Source organism: Nannospalax galili, unplaced genomic scaffold (genome assembly GCF_000622305.1).
Source record: "Nannospalax galili isolate Female #2095 unplaced genomic scaffold, S.galili_v1.0 scaffold1077, whole genome shotgun sequence".
Lineage (NCBI taxonomy): Eukaryota > Metazoa > Chordata > Mammalia > Rodentia > Spalacidae > Nannospalax > Nannospalax galili.
The window spans coordinates 840,776-860,747 of record NW_008340429.1 but is presented as its reverse complement, the minus strand read 5'-3'; the positions used below and the strand labels follow the sequence as shown (position 1 = coordinate 860,747).

At 40.2% G+C, this 19,972-nt stretch overlaps 2 protein-coding genes and 1 pseudogene across 2 annotated transcripts; all 3 read right to left on the bottom strand.

Annotated features, from left to right (window-relative positions):
• Positions 1-442: 442 nt before the first annotated feature.
• LOC103736058 (protocadherin beta-4-like) lies at positions 443-6,043 on the bottom strand. Its single transcript, XM_008835487.2, has one exon. It carries the CDS (start codon positions 3,314-3,316, stop codon positions 953-955), a length of 2,364 nt encoding a protein of 787 aa, XP_008833709.1. The 5' UTR covers positions 3,317-6,043; the 3' UTR covers positions 443-952.
• Positions 6,044-12,029: 5,986 nt separating this feature from the next.
• On the bottom strand, positions 12,030-14,865 carry LOC103736059 (protocadherin beta-5). The gene has a single exon (XM_008835488.3). The coding sequence runs from the start codon at positions 14,681-14,683 to the stop codon at positions 12,347-12,349; it is 2,337 nt and encodes a 778-aa protein (XP_008833710.1). The 5' UTR covers positions 14,684-14,865; the 3' UTR covers positions 12,030-12,346.
• A 5,035-nt stretch (positions 14,866-19,900) lies between these two features.
• LOC115070757 lies at positions 19,901-19,972 on the bottom strand (annotated as a pseudogene).

The window sequence follows — 19,972 nt, the reverse complement described above, 5'->3', positions numbered from 1 at the left end:
TAACATAAAAAGCATAATTCAATAAACATACAACCGTTCTAATCATGAGCAAATATTTGTTTGATAAAATGCAGTGTTCACTATTCAACTTGAATAAAATATGTTTTACACCTAACATTGGTTACTAAGAATTCCAAGCTCTTTAAAAATGCAATGTTCACTTGATTGAAAGTTCAAGTTAGCTAAAAATAACTTAATGCTACACTAAACAAGAGAGCAGAAAGATAAACTCAAAAGAATAAATTCTATTGTTGATTTCATCAAGTGAAAATTTTGAGGTTAGTGAATAATAAGAACTAAACAAATTTCAAGATTTCAGAAGAAATTTTCTCTTTTGAAAGGTGGAATCAGACACTATACTTTGACCTCCTCCTATGGGGTGTCAGGAGCATCCCTGAATCCTCTGGAGGAAGTTAGAGAATAACTCAGATTTTGAGGTTACTTTTTGAAAAGGTTTATGTTTATTGGTGAATTAATTTGTTACATGCCAGGAGAAACTAAGATTTTTCTCTTTAATTTTTATTAAATGACACCTGAAAAACTGAACCTCAGTACTTTTGGAACATTTGCAATCAAACAAAACAAGCACCAATACACCTGATTCTCACCACCAGCAGGGTCACAATTTTGTGTATTAATGTTCCAGTGCATGTTAATAGGAATTTAGAAAATTCATTAAGAAATTCATTAAAACAAATTTTATGCTACTTGAATTATTTATAGTTATGAGCATATTAGTCACCAACAGACTTCAAACACGGAGAAAATTCATATGTAACATTTAGTATAATTAGAAATGCTGAGCATATGTAATACTGATAAAAATGAAGTGAGAGCTGTTAGGGACATGGACACTGCAGTAGTGGAAAAGAAGTTTGATATCAATACAATTACCTATTTGAAAGGCATTAAATTTAGCAATATTACAAGACTCATTGGATCATTTACAACACTAGCTGAACTCAAAGCTATTCCTGCAGTGGGGATTTTCCTTAACTTCTCTCCCAGGGTCCTGAAGCAACAGGTTGGGGACCATGGGTTTCAGAAAGACCTCATATTGGTAGCTGTGGGACAGGGTCCCCGCCCCACTGACGTCCAGCAGATGTCCAGGAAAGCGGCCCTCAGGCACAGAGCCGCCAGGCAGAGAGGCCGGCCTGGTCCTCCTGCACAGCCTGAGGGCCACGAAGAGCAGCAGCGAGAAGAGGAAGAGCGAAGACACCGAGGCCAAGGCGATGACCAGGTAGAGCGTGAGCGCGTCGGGCTGCGCGGGCTGGCGCGCCACTTCGGGCGGCGGCAGGTAGGGCTGCGAGAAGCCATCCACCAGCAGCACGTGCAGCGTGACGCTGGCCGACTGCGGCGGCTCGCCATTGTCCTTGACCAGCAGCAGCAGCCTGTGCCTGGGCGCGTCGCGCTCGCTCAGCAGCCTGGCGGTGCGCACCTCGCCATTGTGCGGCCAGACTCCGAACAGGCCTGGCTCGGTGGCCTTGAGCAGCTGGAACGACAGCCAGGCGTTCTGGCCCGAGTCGCGGTCGACCGCCACCACCTTGGTGAGCAGGTAGCCCGGCTCGGCCGCCCTGGGCAGCAGCTCGGTGCAGGGCGCAGAGGCGTTCTGCAGCGGGTAGAGCACGAAGGGCGCGTTGTCGTTGGCGTCCAGCACCAGCACGCGCACCAGCGCCTGGCTGCTGAGCGCGGGCGAGCCTCGGTCTGCGGCGCCCACGCGGAACTCGAAGGCCTGCAGGGCCTCGTAGTCCAGCGCCCTGAGGGCGAACAGCTGCCCGTTGTCGGCGTTGATGGACACCAGCGAGGCGAGGGCCAGGTGCGGGTCGTGGGGCGGCAGCAGCGAGTAGGTGAGCTGGGCGTTGGCGCCTGAGTCTGAGTCTGTGGCTCTGACTGTGCCTATGTGCAGGGCGGGGCTGTTGTTCTCGGGGACGTACATGGTGTAGGAGGCTTGGCTGAAGGCGGGGGCGTTGTCGTTGACGTCGGAGACATGCAAGGTTATGTTGTGCTGGGTTTTCAGCCTGGGTGTGCCCAGGTCAGAGACTGTGATGGTGATGTTGTATTCAGCTCTGCTCTCTCTGTCTAGTGGCCCTTCTGTCACTAAGGTGTAAAAGTTCTTGAAAGTAGGTTTTAAAAGGAATGGCAGATTATCTGGGATAGAACAAACGATCTTTCCGTTCTCTCCGGAATCTCTGTCTCCAACTCTGAATATGCAGAGTATGGTTTCAGGAGCGTTTTCTGGTACTGAGCTGGTGAGTGACGAAATGGTCAGTTCCGGGGCATTGTCGTTCACATCCACCACCTCTACCACTACAATGCCTTTCCCAGACAGTCCTCCTCCATCTGTGGCCTCGATTTCCACATGATAAGACTTAATTTTTTCAAAGTCCAATTCCTTTTTCAATCGAATTTCTCCTGTGGCTTCATTTATCGAGAATGTTTGTTGAATCTCATCTGATGCTTGAAACAAGCCATAGGAAACATTGCCAAAGTACCCAGCATCTGCATCCTGGGCTAAGACAGTAAGGACTAGGGAGTCTGGGGGACTGGTCTCCAGGACCTGCACCTCATAGGGGGTGTGTACAAATTCAGGAGCATTGTCATTCACATCCATGATCAGGATTCGAACCAGGACTGTCCCAGACCTAGGTGGAGACCCACCATCCCAAGCGGTGAGGGTTAAGCTGAACTCAGCCTGCTCCTCTCTGTCCAGGGCTCTGTCTTGCACCAATTCTGGGGATTTCTTGCCCTCACTATGATTTCTAGTGAGCACATGAAAATGAGAATTGGGGCTGATGGTGTATTGTTGGAGCCCATTGCTGCCCACATCCAAATCCTGGGCTGATTTCAATGGAAACCGAGTCCCAGGCTCACTGTTTTCCAGTATTTTCAAGAGCACTTCCCCATCTGGGAATTCTGGAGAGTGATCATTTATGTCCTGGATCAATAATTGCTCTTGAAAAAATTCCACTGGTCTTTCAAGAGACACCTGGAAATGCAGTATACATGGCTCCACGGGCCCACACAGCTCTTCCCGGTCTAGTTTCTCTCTCAGAAACAAATCTCCAGTCTCAAGATCCAGTAGCAATCGCTGCTTGTAATCGTCAGAAATCACCCGTGCAGACCGGGCAGCCAGTTCCCCAGATCCCAGCCCCAAGTCCTTGGCCAGATGGGCTACAAGGGAACCGCTGTCTGTTTCCTCCAACATAGAGTATGGAGTAGTCTCGCTGAGAACATGAACAAAAAGCATCATAAAAATCAAAGCCATTACTTGCCTGTTTGGAGGAATTCTCCCTGACTGTCTCTCCTGCTTCTCCATGATGTCCTAGAAAGGTTTGAAATGTCTGGAAGAGTCTTCACAAAATTGCTCTTAATAGTACATTAATGTAGTGTATCCTGGCCCAAACCCTTTCATAGCTCTGTATTGCTTGCAAAGCTCAGGCCTTTGTTTTATTCTGTCTTGCAACAAAAGCAATTCCGGAGATTTTTAGGGCTCTCTATTTACAATCTTAGCCTGCAGCGCCACCCTGCGTCTTGTTTGAGAAATTGATTCAGTAACTATATTCAAGCCAAAACACCCTTTAAAAGTTTCCAGATGAATGGCATATTTTAAAGTGTATACAGTTTTTTTAAACCATGTTGCTATTGCTTTAAATTGCATAATTGGTAAGGTTATTCTACCACTGCCCATTAGAAGAACGGGGAACACAAAACAAGATGATGGCTTAGTCTTTCCACACATTCTTAAATTTTGAATAATCATTTTTTAAAAGGAAGTATTTTTAAGCCCCATAATGATATGTCTTGTTTTGTTCTTAACTTTAAGGAGTAAACATACAGCTCAAACATTAATTTCTTAATGAGAGAAAGATAAATTAGGTAGTTATTAGAAGGTATGCATACAGAGGGTTTCACACTTGCCATCAGTGCACCACTGAGCTATTTCCCCAGGATTAGATTTTAACCAGTGTTGTTATGTTCTTAAATCATATTCATAATAATGATATTTTGCAATGCTAGAATACCAACAATCTATGGTTAATATCAAAGGTTTGTGAAATTTATTATAAATTCTTATAGAAGGAATTATTTGTTGAAATGTTCCAGTAGACAGAGATAGACACACAGATCAGATTTGTCAGCTGACCATATGAATGAATTAAATGCAAAGGAAATTGTGCTCACTGTGACAATAAACTAAAATTTAACATTGCCTATCCTTCCAAGCTTAAGATATTTTGTAGTTTGACATAAGAAATTTGAGGTGCAGTCTAACACAACTTCTAACAAATCTTTGTCATGTATACTAAGTAGAAGGGAATATTTATGTGCTTGATTTATCAAATATTCAAATATCTGATTTCTAACTTAGCATATTTCTTTACAATCAGGAAATTCAATTCTTTTGATTTTGTTCTTTTTCAGTGTTGTTTTGGCTATTGAGAGTTCCTTGCATTTTTATATGAAACTTTTAGAGATGTGACCATTTCTGGATGAAAGCAAACTGACATTTTAATGGGAATTACTTTGAATCTGTACGTAAGTTAAAGTTACAGTCATTTTTTACAATATTAAGTCTTCCAGTCCATGAAAACTTTCTACTTATTTAGGTCTTCTTTAATGTATTTTCATGTTTTCTATTATTCTGTATAAAATTCAACTATATATTAACTTTGTTTCCAAGTATCTTTCTCCTTTTGATTTCAAAAGGGACTTTTTTTCTTTATTTCACTTTGGGGTTTGTCCAATGGCAGTATACAGAAATAGTTAATTTTAGGATAATAATTTCGTATTCTTCAAATTTGCTGAACTTGTTTTTTAATATTATTTTTGTTGATTCCTTGTGCTTTTGTATATGCAATGTCACATCATATAGATGGCTCCATGTTTTCATTTTGTAGTTGAATGATTTTCTAAAAAAATTTTCTGCATTTTTTGAGGTAATTGTCTAGTCTCGCCTTTCAGTTTGCTCATAAGGCATATTGATTTATTTTTGTGTGTTGAATCAGTTGCATTCCTGGGTAGATCTTCCACCTTGCCTTATAATCTTACCTGTTGCTAGAGCGAGTTTGCTGACATTTTGTTGAGAATTTTTACATCGATGTTCATAAAGGAATTTTGTTATATTTGGTTTTGTAATAGCATGTCACAGAATGAGTTTATTAGTTGCTGCTTTCCTTTTAATGATTTTTGTTAAGTACATGTATTAATTTTCTTTTAAATATTTGATAGAATTCACCAGTGAACTAATTTGGTCCTGGGCCTTTATTTGTGGAAAGTTTTTGGTTATTAACTCAGGGTCTTCTTACAGGTCTGTTCAGATTTTGACTTCTTGTTTGATCAATTTGTGTATTTCTAGTAATTCTCTTTCCCTGGGGTAGAAGTTGTGCCTGGTTGTCTCTTTTGCCATTTATCTCACTATCTTCTTATCTTCATGGTTATGGTTTCCCTTGGAAACAAGCTGTTAGACTTACGTGTATTTTTTAAATAAAATCTATTCTTTTTTTTTTAGCAAATGAGACATACTTTATTGTCGATTTGGGATTAGCAGACTTAAAAGAGATAAAGTAACTAAACAGAATGCCACACCAGATTGAACAATTCAAATAGATTGTGTGTTATGAGTCACTCACTTCTTTCTTGCTGTTTTTGAAATTGTTCATAGTATTCTTTTATAACCCCCAGTTTTCCCTAGAAGGTAAGTAATAATTTCCTCTCTGTTATTTGTGATTTTGGTTGACTCCTCTTTTTCTGGAACAAAGTTTAACCTTTGACTCAGTTGATTTTCTTCATTGTTTTTATATTGTGTCCTTCCTTTACTGTAATTTTCTAATTTTCCTCACTGTTTTTTGATTTACAATGTCATTTGTTCAAGTTTCTCTCTCTCCTCTCTTTTTGTTTTATTTTATTTTTATTTGCTTTTTGAGACAGGTTCTTACTACTTAGCCCTCATTGGCCTTGAGTTCATGATTCTCCCGTCCACCATCAGTGCTGGGATTATAGGCACGCACCATGTTTGGGTCTACTTATTTTTCTTCTTTAAAAGTTTTTCTTGAGAAATTTATAGGTGTATACAATGAAATATCACCATACATACTCCCTTTCCCTCCTCTGGCTCTTCCTATGTATCTCCAGCATGTTCCCCTCCCAACTTCATACCTTTTAAAATAACATACTAAGTCCAGTGAATGCTGCCCATATGTTCATGGGTATAGGGCCATCCACTGGACCACGGGAATCCTATCAGTGGCCACATCCTCAAAAAGAGTGATCCTTTCCCCCACTCAAATTATCCACTGCAAAGAGCTCCTCAATAGTGGGTAGGGCTTGGAGATCCCCAACCCATCTCTGCTGAGATTTTGACTGGGTTGATGTTGTACAGGTAACCCCAGCTGTTCATGATTGTGATAGCCGTGTCATATATAGAAGACAACATTTCACATCATTCACAGCACTCCTCCCCATCCTCAGGCCCTTACATTCTTTCTGCCTCCTCTTCCTCCATGTTCTTTGAGCCTTGGTGGGGGGAAGTTGATATAAATGACCCATTCAGTGCTGAGCACTAAGTCGCTTAGTCTCAATACTTTGATCAGTTATGCATCTCTCCATTGACTACTACCATCAAATGGGTCTATTTTTTTTTAAACTTGTAACCTTTAGTTATTGAATTGAGATATTTCTGTTTAAAATACAGGATTTTTTTTCTACTTTAACGTTTCATCTAAACACAGCTTTAAGGTAAACTTTATTTATATTCTGTGTGTTTGGTGTAGGGGCATTATGTGCCATGACGCATGTATGGGGTCAGAGGACAATTTGTGGGGCTCTCTTGTCTCCTAGTCCTCCCTCCTTGTGGTTGAACTCAGGTCACCAGTCTTGGAGGCAGAGCCTTGACTCACTGAGCCACCTCATTAGACCTGAGAACAGCTTTCATTACATGCCATAAGTTCTGATTTTTGTGATTTCACTTACATTCATTTCAGAGTATTTTATAATATCCCTTGGTATTTTTTCATTGACTCTGTCTGCTTAGAAGTGTGTTGATTTATTTCCTCATATTTATAAATTTTCTCTGTTTCCCTTGCCACTGTATTACAGTTTTACTCCATTGTATTTGGAGAACAAACTTTGTTCTAATGTTTATTAACTTACTTTATCATGAAATACATAATATATCTTGGAAAATGTTCTATATGGACTTAAAAAGAATGCCTATCCTGCTGTAATTAGGTAGAATGTTCTTTTAGATATGATTGGTCTGTAAGATTGAGTCTTTTTTCCTTGTGACATTGTTAGTAATTCTACCCATTATAGAAAATGTTGATACTGAACATTTCAGATTTCAGCTATTGTTGATGTGTGTCTGTGAGCAAGGACAGAGAGAGAGAAATTTTGTTTCATGTACTTTAAATCTCTACAGATAAGTACATATGTTTGTGATTGTTATATCTTCCCAATAGCTTGATGTTTTCATCATTCCAAATGCTTTTGTCCATGTAGGTGCTAAAAACTGACCCAGGTCACCTGTAAGAGCAGCAGTGCTCTTAACTACTGAGCCATCTCTCCAGCCCCTCTCACTACCTTTTATCTTCATGATTTCTCTTAGAAACAAATTGTTGGAGTTATGTGCATTGTTTTTGAAAATTCCATTCTAAATAATCCTGCTTGTTAATCAGTGTGTAATCCACTTCTGTGTTAGGAGTCACGTCTTTCTTGCTGGCTTTTGAAATTATCCTTTTGATATTTCAGTTTAATCATGATATGGTCAAGACGTAGATTTCTTTTTATTTTGTCACAGTCGTTCTTTGGGCTTCTTAGATGTTCAGATCAACGTTTCTCATTGAATTTGAGATGTCTTCAACCAGTATTTCTTCAAATATTCTTTCTGTTCTTTTTTCCTTTCCTTTCTTTCTTTTTCTTTCTTTCCACTTTCTTTTTCTTTCTCTCTTTTCTCTTCTTTTCTTTCTTTCTTGGATTCCAAGCATGTCTGTGTGTATTTGCTCATCCAAGTTTCCAAGCCTCCATTCTCTGCAGTTTGTCTTCCTATTCCTCATATTGGATAATTTTAATTGGTATGTCTTTAAATCCTGACCTTTTCTTCTTCCTGTTCATGTAAATTCTTGGTTTGAATGGGAAGGGGAGGCTGAGAGAAGTCCCAGGCTAGATGTGGGGTGACTGTGGCTTTCAATAATCCTTAAAACTTGTGCCTGGCTGTGGTTGTCATTCAGGAGCCTGCTTGAGTGCTCCCTGTTCCATGCTTCCAGGACATGGAACCATACAATAAATGTCCAAGGCTCCAAGGTTTGAAATAATATAAAACAGTCATGAGATTTGGCCCAAGCTTCATCCAGGTTGCCACCTTGTTCTATGTACTCATCATAGTATACAATGCAGAACTTCTTTGATGTGATTTTTATCATCTAGCTATTGTTTTGTATCACAACATTCATCAGACAGTGATGCCCAACTGCAAGAAGCCTCCAATATTTTAGAACCCACAATTGTTAAGACTCAAAAACCAGGGACACCAAAGCATAAAGGTTCCATTGCCCTTGCCTTTGACACTGAGAAAGAGTTGAGGTATGTCTTGTGGTAGAAATGGGTAAATGGCCTGGATGTCAGCCCCTAAGAAGTCTTTGGATTTGGCACCATCAATGTGCATGGTAGGCATATGTTTATTGTAGACTTTTAAAAGTACATGAAATTTGGATCATGGAGTTGTTGAGAGTGTCAGAAAACAGTTTGGTATGCATGTAAGGATCTCCCCTGGTGACAGATACTGAACTCAGCTCTAATCTCTGTTATATAGTTTCATGAGGAGATGGCCTTTGGAGGAACATGCTAGTTTTGTATGATCCCTAGAGCCTCATAGTATTTTTCTGAAAAAGAAAATATAGTGACCACTAGTTCATAAGAGGAATTTTTGGATTATATCTTACTGTTTCTCAGAATTATCAAATTTGCATATTTATTACCTGAATCAAGGTCATGAGTTTTTCCATGTAATCATCACTCATTAATTACTTCAGTTATAATTATATTTAAAATCAGTTATTTACTTTAAAGATTCAAATGTAAAAATATCTCCATAAGCTCTCATGTCTACTACCTTAACAGACACTGTTATATTTGCTAGTTTTTGTTAACTTGATTCAAACTAGAAACAGCTTGGAAGAAAGAACCTCAGCTGCTGAGTTTCCTGTCAGACTGGCCTGTAGGAATGTCTATGCGGCATTTTCTTCTGTGGGGCATTTTCTTGATGAGGGGCCAGCTCATTGTGGATGAACATGACATCCCTGGGTGGATGGGACTGGACTGCATAAGAGCAAGCCAGAAGCAGCAAACTAGAAGAAGCAGCAAGCCAGTAAGTAGTTTATCTCCAGTTTATCTCCATGGTTTCTTCTTAAAGTTCCTGCTGGAGTTCCTGCCCCAAGTCCCCTCAATGGTGGACTGTGATGTGGAAGTATAAGCCAAATAAACCGTTTGCTCTCCTCTGGTCATAGAGTTTATCAAAGCAACAGAACGAAAACTAGGATAGACATAACAGCCATGAAGTGCGGGGTGTTCTCTGAGATTTTGACTTCATGGATAACTCCTAAGGCAGCTGGGGCCTAGCTCAAACACATCTTTAGGGGTTGGAATAGAACTTCTACGCATATGTGACAAAGCTGAGCCAACCTTCTCAATCAAGGCTTGGATCTGCTGAAGCCAGGGCTCAAATTATCATGAAGACCTCTATTTACCCTTTCCCCTCTTTGTTTAAAGATTATTAAAACCAATATTAGTATGAGCAAACCTCCAAAAGAAGATTAGTCAATAAAAGATTCCAAAAAATCTGATTAAAATATACAAATTCATATATTCATACAAAGAATGGAGTATTTAAGCTGAAAGGAAATATTTTTCTCAGTTATTGACAATTCATGTTTTGGCCAGGCATGGTGGCACACACCTTTAATCCAAGCACTCAGGAGGCAGAAGCAGGGGGATTTCTGTGAGATCAAAGCCAGCCTGGTCTACATATTGAGTTTCAGGCCAGCTGGGGCTACAGGGAGACCCTGTTCCCCAGTCCCCGAAAAATAAGAATTTATGCTTTGAATGTTCATTTACATATGTTGACTGCTTCTCCCCATTTTGTTGTGGCAGGAGTTGAACCCAGGGCTTCCTGCATGCTAAACACGAAGCGGAAGATCATGCTCTCCCAATGAGCTACAGCCCCACTCCCACAGATGTTTGAATGTGGTTATAACTACACTTGATTGAAAACATCTTGATCTTAAATTCATTTTCTCTTTCAGGACCTTTCAAAAAACTTTTAAAATTTTAAGAAGTTTTTTCTTGTGGACATGAACATTCAGATCCTAGACATTTTCTCTGAATGAGAAAATGCCTATGAGGGGAAAATTCATTTTTAAATAAATTTCTCGAACAAAGATATAAAGGTTTGCTTATTTTCTTTTTGTATTTCACTTGTGATGTAGCAAATGTAAACTCTCCCAGTAATATTGTTCTTCTTCCTGTATAAGTTCCTATTCTTGTATATCTTTTTTTTTTTTGAGACAGGGTCTCTCTGTAGCCCCAGTAGGCCTGGAACTCCCAATGCAGACCAGGCTGGCCTCAATCTCACAAGGATCCGCCTGCCTCTGCCTCTGGAGTGCTGGAATTAAAGGTGTGCACCACCATGTCCAGCTTCTTGTATATCTTTTAATTACAATGTTGGCAATAGAGTACCTATATGAATTGGCAGTTTTCATCCCAAAAGGTCATGAAAAATCTTATGTCATATTGAAATGTCAAGGAAGGAATTATGACAGGAAACAAAGAAAATATTTTCCCTAAGTCACCATATTTATGGCAAGTAGGTATTAATGATGAAGTAAGACTGTCCAGGAAACTCCTTTCACTAAAACAGACAGCATTCATCTGTGTACTTTGTTGAAATTTTTTTTGAGACAGGGTCTCCCTATAGCCCTAGCTGACCTGGATTCATTATGGAGACCATGCTGGCCTCGAACTCACAGAGATCCGCCTGCCTTTGCCTCCTGAGTGCTGAGATTAAAGGCATGCGCCACCACGCCTGAAATTTTTTAAATGCCCCAATTTACACCCAGCATTTACAAATAAAATTATCACCCCATCGCATGCCTCACTAAATAACTTCTCATGCAAAAGGCAAAGCACACTCAGTTATTTAAAATGCTTTAAGAAATAAAATGATAATCTAAGAGTAATTTGTTGTTTTGTGCTACATTTAAATTTTTTAGACTGTATGAGCAAATACAACACTGAAATGCTAATTGAAACAGACAATAAAGAGAATAATTAATTAAATTCAGTACCTCTGTGTGCAATGCTTGTAAAAACACAACAAATTACGTCTTTAAAAAGCACATTTCACTTATTCTTCCACTTCATTAGCCACAGACAACTGACAGCTGCTTACAATCATAACTGAAGAAATGATGAAGAAAATGTATATGTACATCATGGAGTTGTTTCATTCAGCCATAAAGAAATTATGTCATTTGTAGGAGATCACATTAAGCTCTTGAAGTCATGCTCTTAAAGTACTTGAAGGCAAAATGAGGTATTTACAGAGGTTGAAGCTGCTAGGAGTAGCAATGAAAAGATTATAGAGGGTAGTAAGGGGGTGAACATGATCAACTATGGTAATTGCATGGTTGAAAATGTCACAATGAACCCTGTTACTTTGTACAATTCATCAACCATGATGAAAGTGAAAAGTGAACCAAATATTACAAAGCAAGCAATACGAATATCGTCAGCAAACTAACTTGAAATTGGTGGTTTGGAAATCTGTCCTAATTATGAAAACAGAAGAGGAGATGAGTTCTTTAAAAACTAAAGGGCTGGAGACCTCATTCAGCAGTTAAGAGCACCAGCTGCTCCTGGAGAGGACCTGGGTAGGATTCCCAGCACCCACATGGCGCTAACAACCCTCCATAACTCCAGTTCTAGGGGACTCTGATGCCCTCTCTGACCTCTGGGGTCACTTACATACATGCAGGCAATACAGTCATATACATGAAAGGAAAAATAAAATATTTTAAGAATTCTATTTGAAATGACCACAGAAAGAAAATAAAGTTGCTTTTTATATTCTCTCCTATTAATGAAAGTCACATTAAGACTGCACTGGTAAATTAGAAAGCAGCATAAGAAATGAAGATATAACACCATTAACAAGCTACAAAGAAAGTGTGTGTGTGTGTGTATAATGTCTGTGTCTAAAGAAAGATTATTGAATGCAAAACAAAAAACGTTTGTAGCCAGCAACAAATTTTATATTGTTACTAACCGTTAAAGCCTCCCTGAAATTTAAATTTTGCTAGGTATCTTGAATTAGACTAGTGGGGATAATTGGCTGCAGGAATTTGAACTCATCTGTCCCACTGTCTCCCGCCAGACACACCTCATACTGGTAGCTGTGGGACAGGGTCCCCGCCCCCCTGACGTCCAGCAGATGTCCCAGAAAGCGGCCCTCAGGCACAGAGCCGCCAGGCAGAGAGGCCGGCCTGGTCCTCCTGCACAGCCTGAGGGCCACGAAGAGCAGCAGCGAGAAGAGGAAGAGCGAAGACACCGAGGCCAAGGCGATGACCAGGTAGAGCGTGAGCGCGTCGGGCTGCGCGGGCTGGCGCGCCACTTCGGGCGGCGGCAGGTAGGGCTGCGAGAAGCCATCCACCAGCAGCACGTGCAGCGTGACGCTGGCCGACTGCGGCGGCTCGCCATTGTCCTTGACCAGCAGCAGCAGCCTGTGCCTGGGCGCGTCGCGCTCGCTCAGCAGCCTGGCGGTGCGCACCTCGCCATTGTGCGGCCAGACTCCGAACAGGCCTGGCTCGGTGGCCTTGAGCAGCTGGAACGACAGCCAGGCGTTCTGGCCCGAGTCGCGGTCGACCGCCACCACCTTGGTGAGCAGGTAGCCCGGCTCGGCCGCCCTGGGCAGCAGCTCGGTGCAGGGCGCAGAGGCGTTCTGCAGCGGGTAGAGCACGAAGGGCGCGTTGTCGTTGGCGTCCAGCACCAGCACGCGCACCAGCGCCTGGCTGCTGAGCGCGGGCGAGCCTCGGTCTGCGGCGCCCACGCGGAACTCGAAGGCCTGCAGGGCCTCGTAGTCCAGCGCCCTGAGGGCGAACAGCTGCCCGTTGTCGGCGTTGATGGACACCAGCGAGGCGAGGGCCAGGTGCGGGTCGTGGGGTGGCAGCAGCGAGTAGGTGAGCTGGGCGTTGGCGCCTGAGTCTGAGTCTGTGGCTCTGACTGTGCCTATGTGCAGGGCGGGGCTGTTGTTCTCGGGGACGTACATGGTGTAGGAGGCTTGGCTGAAGGCGGGGGCGTTGTCGTTGACGTCGGAGACCTGCAAGGTTATGTTGTGCTGGGTTTTCAGCCTGGGTGTGCCCAGGTCGGAGACTGTGATGGTGATGCTGTACTCAGCTCTGCTCTCTCTGTCTAGTGGCCCCTCTGTCAGTAAGGTATAGAAGTTTTTCAATGTGGGCTTCAACAGGAATGGGAGGTCGTTCTGAATAGAACAAACCATTTTTCCATTGTCTCCAGAATCTGGATCAGAAACACTGAAAACAGCAACTACAGTCTCAGGTGCATTTTCTGGGATAGAACTAGTGAGTGAAGATATGGTCAGTTCTGGCGCGTTGTCATTCACATCCACCACCTCTACAGCCACACTGCATTTTCCAGAAAGCCCCCCACTGTCCGTGGCTATAATTTCCATGTTATAATTTCGAGTTGTCTCAAAATCTACTGCCTGTTTCAGACGAATTTCTCCCGTGATTTCATCTATTTCAAATGGTTGAGAAACTTCATCACCTTGAAATAGAGAGTAGGCTAAATTCCCGTGAGTCCCAGCGTCTAAATCTCTGGCAGAGACAGTGATAACTAAGGAATCAAGTGGGCTGTTCTCAGGAACCTGCACCGCATAGACTGGCTGTATGAACTGGGGGGCGTTGTCATTGATGTCCAGGACTTCAATTCGAACTGTGGTGGTCCCAGACCTGGGCGAAGCCCCCCCATCCAGCGCAGTGAGGGTTAAGCTGAGCTCAGGCTGCTCCTCCCTATCCAGCGCTCTGTCCAGCACCAGCTCCGGGTATTTCCTGCCATCTCCACGATTTTGAGTGACAACATGGAAATTGAGGTTGGGGCTGATGGTGTAGTTCTGAACAGCATTGCTCCCTATGTCTAAGTCCTGAGCTGTTTTTAGAGGAAACACAGTCCCTGGCTGAACATTCTCAGGAATTTTTAGGAGCATTTCCCTGTCTGGAAATGCTGGGGAATGGTCATTTATGTCTGTGAGTTGCAGATCAGTTTGAAAAAACTGCACTGGGTTGTCCAGTATCAGCTGGAAATGCAACACACAGGGTTCTGTAATGCCACACAGGACCTCCCGGTCCAGTTTTTCATACAGAAGCAAATTGCCTGTCTTTACATCGAGCTGCAAGAGCTCTTTGTTTCCTTTGTAATGGATTCGAGCTCCTCGAGAGGCCAGGTCCCCCACCTTGAGCCCCAGATCCTTTGCTAGATTAGCCACCAAGAAGCCACTTTCTGTTTCTTCTGGTATGGAATATGTAACTGCTTCACATTCAACCTCCCACAAAAGCAATAACATAGTAAGCAAAACCACTTGCCTTTTCTGTGTGGCTTTTGGTAGCGCTGTCTCCATTGTCCAGAGGGTGTCCAGAGGGCACAGCTTCTTCAAGGCGGTTTCAACCCACCGAGTGAGTTTGGTGAAATTATGTTGAATTAATTTTTACTGACTTGCACTCAGAGAGATGCTTTTCCAGGTCTATTTGCTAGCTCTTACCTAAATGGCTCTATCTTCTGGGGAGCAATCAGAGATCTGATCCCCAGAATGGCGTCCTGGAGGTGGGGGAAGCGGGGACATGTTCATATTCTTAGTCTGCAGCGCCACCATGTGTGCTTTTCTTCTATTGCACAATTTTTTCATTTCATCGCTAAGTCTAACCCTTCTGTGTTCAAGTATCATCTTAAGTTACAGAATTATCCTCGACTGTACACCCATCCCTTATCAACTGGAAGTTGTAACACATTTGTTGAGTTATTTTTCAGTGAAAGAAAAAAATTTAAATGAATGGCATATTAATCTTAACACAGTACTTTTTGAGTACATAGAGAAATTCTTCTATTAAATCCAACAATTTAATGTAATAAATGTCTCCAAAAATTTTGAGTGTACCAAAATTACTGTTTTGGAGTATAACATACAACAAGGGCACAAATCTCAAGTGTATAGCACAGCAAAGGGTCACAAAGTGAATACACTCCAATAAGGCAAGTCTAGATAGATAAGTAAAATGTACCTAAATCCCAAATGGCCCCTCTGCCACTCACTAGTTACTACTTTCCTTCCAAAGGATAGCCAGTATCCCGACTTTTATTATCCCAGTACAGCTTACCTTTGTTAAAATGTTTACAGAAGTCATGCTATAGAATATTTCTGTGTTGTCCTTCACTGAACATTTTCATTTATAAAACTGATCTGTCGTACACTGTTTTTATTGACTTGTGTCATTCTTTCACATGCTTATACTATGCTTATACTATTGTTTGCACACACTCCAGTTGAGGAACATTGGGGTTTTTCAGTTTTGAAGTTTAAATACTACTGTTATGAACATTCTTGCATATGTCATTTGTATAAAAATATATACATATCTTAGCTGGGTATGGTAGTGCATGCCTTTAATCACAGCACTCAGGAGGCAGAGGAAGATGTGTTCTAAGACAGCTGTGGCTACAGGGAAACTGTCTGAAAAAAAGGCCCAAAATGGATAAATACATATCTTGTGTATATATTTATATTGATAAATTCATAGTTGGTTGCTGTGCATCAAGGTGTGACTATATTTAGATTTGGCAAACATTGTGAAATAGTTTTCAAAAGTAATTGTGCTGGGATGGGCATGGTGGCTCACATCTCAGCACTGGGAAGATTCAGGAATTAAGATAAAAATCTCAAGGTCAGGCTGAGCTTTATAGTGAGTCCCTGCCTCAAACAAACAACAAAACAAGTGATATATAGCTCAGTCATAGGACATTTGCCTAGCTTGTTCAATGTATCTATCCCTAGCAAGTAAAAAAGGTCATTCTAGCAATGCATGGGAGTCCCAGTTGCTTCATAATCTTGTCAGGATTTGATGCTCTCTTTCCAGTTTTAACCACTCTGGTGAGTATGTAATGATATCATAGTACACTAATGAAGTTTTGCTTATTTTCATATGCTTATCGATCATTCCAATGCATTCTCATGAAGGGCTTGTTGAAGTGTTAGACATTTTTCTATCAGGAGCATTTGTTTGACTGATTGTTGGTCTGTAGAAGAATCCTGTATATTCTCAGTATAAACCCTTTTGTGGGTACATGTGTTGCAAATAAGTTTCTCACTCTGTGCTTTCTATTTTAATCTATATGGTCTCTTTGATACACAGATGTTATTCATTTAAACAACCTAAGTTAGTGGTATTTTTCATTTCTGGATGGCACTTTTAGTGTTCTATTAATCTTTTCATACTCCAAGATCACAAAAATTCTTGTATATTTTGAATGATTATTTTACTTTTTACATTTAAATTTGCATAATCAATTTAAAAAGTCTTTGAATTCAATGAAGCTAGGGTCCATTTTTTCCAAATGTCTTTTCATCCTGTATTGAAAAGATTATTTATTCCCCATTGTTTGTGAGTTGTTGTCATTGTCATGAATCATGCAGCCATGCATCAGCTCAAATATTCCATTTTTCCTTTTCATATCATATTATGCTATGTTAATTATCATATCTTTCTTGTAGGTGTTATTATCTATAAGATAAGTCTTCCTCTGGAAGGTTTGAAGTTAAATTTTTTTTTAATTTGTGTTTTGAGTAGTAACTCTTTTTAAATTTTTCCATTTGAGCTAAGGGTTCTTGCTACATAGCCCAGGCTGTCATGGAACTGCATAGCCAAGAAAGACCTAGCAGTCTCCACCATCTTTCCTCTGCCTCCCAAACACTAGGATTATAAGCATGGGCCACCGTGCCTATGTTGATGTGTCAGTTCTGAATTTTTAAGTAGTTCAAGATATTTGGAAATTTTCATTGTGATTTTGTCTTCAATGCATGGGTTTTATCATTTAATTTTGAAGCATTTGGAGGAATTTCTAATTATATTCACATTTCTGCCTTATACTTGTATGGTGAAAGTGTATAACAAGTCATTTCAATTTCCTTTTAAACTAAGGATTTTGTTCAAAGCCAGAATGTGGACATTTTCATAATGTTACATATGTACGTAAATAGAACATATATGGTTTAGCTAGTTATGTTGGTATCAGTGTTTTTAAATAAGATGTGAATGTCATTCAGATCATCGGTACTAGTGTGTGTATTGTTATCTTATTCTATGAGAAACTGAGAGAGTTGTGTTAACTCCCAGTATGAGCCGAATTGGTGAGTTTTGTACTCATATCCTGCCATCCTAAACTTTAATAGTTTGTAGTTATTGTGTGGGAAATATTGTCTTAGGACTCCCATATATCTGGTATATTTTGCTCTATATAAAGAAGATCTCTATTGCTAGGAATGCATTTTTCCTTATATAATTTCCTTTGTCATATAAAGGAATGACTATAGCTATAGCTATGTTAGTAAAAGTTTTATTATTTTTATTTTATGTGTATGCGTGTATTGCCTGTAGGTAAGTGCATCTATGTTGTGCAATGCCCGTGGAGGACAGAAGAAGCTGCTGGATCCCCTGGAACTGGAGTTATGGACAGTTGTTAGCTAACATGTGGGTGATGGGATTCAAACCTGGGTCTTCTGCAAGAACAATGTTCTTAACCGCTGAGCCATTTCTCCAGTCCCTTATATTATATACGTTAAAAAAAGGTGTGTGTGTGTGTGTGTGTGTGTGTGTGTGTGTGTACATGCCTGAGGAAGCTATTTCTCCTGGAACTAGAATTACAGCAGTTGTGAGCCAACAGACATGGGTTTTGGGAGCTGAGCAGCAAGTACTCTTAACTGATGAGCCACTTCTCCAGCCCCTTATATTATATATTTTATCCCTTTTAAAAACTTTCAATCTTTTTCTGTGTTCTATCTCTGCCTTGCCTCATCTTCCACATATTTTGTTACATACTATAGAGTTTTCCTTAAAACTAGTCTGACACTATTTGCTGTTTCAGATGATTACTTAATGTAATTATAATTAGTGTAATAGCTGATCTTTCCACCTATACTTGAAATCTAATTCTTCCATCTATACCTACAAACTAATTATTCTTTCACTTGGCCCTAAAGTTTTTTTTTCTTTTTTCTGCTTATTCAAATTTTGTCTCTTCAACTCCTTTTTCATTATTCTATTAGAGGTTATCCAAGAATTTATAGCATGCATCTTGATGTATAATAATCTAATACAAATTATTAATTTTACTACTTCCATGATAAAGCTTTGAACTCTTCCGTGATAGAATGTTTAGAACTCTTTACCTCTATGCCATTGCCTTTGCGTCATTACTTTCATCAGTTTTAAGAAACTACTATTTTTGCTTTGTATAATCGACATCTGATTAATGTTCATTTATATTTACCTTTTCTGTTGCTTTTTACTTCTTGCCTGATGAGTTCCACTAAAAGTATTTCTTTCAGTGCATATGTGACTTGATTAATTCAGTCTTTGAAAGCTTCACTTTTGAAGGATATGTGTGCTGGTAATAGAATGCTTGTCTGGCAGCACTTTAAAGACATTGTCTTTACTTTTGTGATTTATATTAAAAAAAACCATGCCAGGTGTGGTGGCAAGTCTTTAATACCAGCACTTGGGAGGTAGAGTCAGGCAGATCTCTGTGAGAGTGAAGCCAGCCTGGTCTACATAGTGGCAAGTTCCAGGCCAGCTAGGGCTACAGGAAGATGCTGTCTCAAAAATACAAAAAAGTCAGCTCTCTTTTATTGATTTTTCTTTAAAAGAAATATATTATTTTCAAGTAGTTGTAATTTTATTTAAATTTGAACTTGTCTTGAGCAACTTTCCTATGATACACCTAGGTATGTTTTGTTTATACTTTACCCTGATTGGGTTTCACTAAATATGCCAAATTATTTTTTTAAAAACTTAGAAATTGTTGAAATTGTTTGTCATTATTTCTTCAAATATTAACCCTTTCTTAGTCTCTTATCCTTCAGGGTTACAATCAGCCACATATAGGATGGAAGGCTTCATTGTGTGCAAATATCCAATAATATTCTTTTCTGTATTTTAATTTGTTTTCTCTGTGCTTCTATTTAGACATTTTATAGGGACCTCCCTTATATCCTCATATCCTGCATTCCTTTATGTCTATGAAATTAAACCATTTAGTTCTATGTCATATATTTTTCATTTATAAAATTTACATTTAAAAATTTCAATTTTCTTTTTTATATTTAAAATAAATTGATTCAAGAATTTCACAGAATGAATTTTCATTATATTCACACCTCCTCCATCTCCATCCTCTTCCTACCATCCCCATACCCTTCGACTTTATGTCTTCAATTAGCAAATGAAAAGCCCCATCCATCTTACATAACACCCTGAGCTTGGTGCCAGAGAAACTGTATCTCATTAGAGTGTCAGTGATCTCTAATTCTTACACAGAGGTGTGCTAAAGTAAGAGCCGATTCCCTTCCCTATGTACATGGTTTTGGGCCAGAATATTCCCAGGGTTCTTGGAATGGGATTTTCACTCATAATTTGTTTCTCTTACACACTGCTTAGGAATGTCAAGTAGGGATTTCTCTTTCTCAGCAATCAGAAACGCTTAGTCTTCCTCATCAAAGTTAGTTGTTTGCAGGCTCCCACTCCATCATGCACCAGTGTGTAGGCCGGTTCTGCCCTACCAGTGTTACATTCCTTCTTGTATGTATCAGAACTCATACTGAATGAACAATGAGTTCTAGGTTGCAAATGAGAACTTATTT

Excerpts from the sequence above, each read along its gene's own strand:
- LOC103736059 (XM_008835488.3), bottom strand. The coding sequence starts at position 14,683 with ATGGAGACAGCGCTACCAAAAGCCACACAGAAAAGGCAAGTGGTTTTG.
- LOC103736058 (XM_008835487.2), bottom strand. The coding sequence starts at position 3,316 with ATGGAGAAGCAGGAGAGACAGTCAGGGAGAATTCCTCCAAACAGGCAA.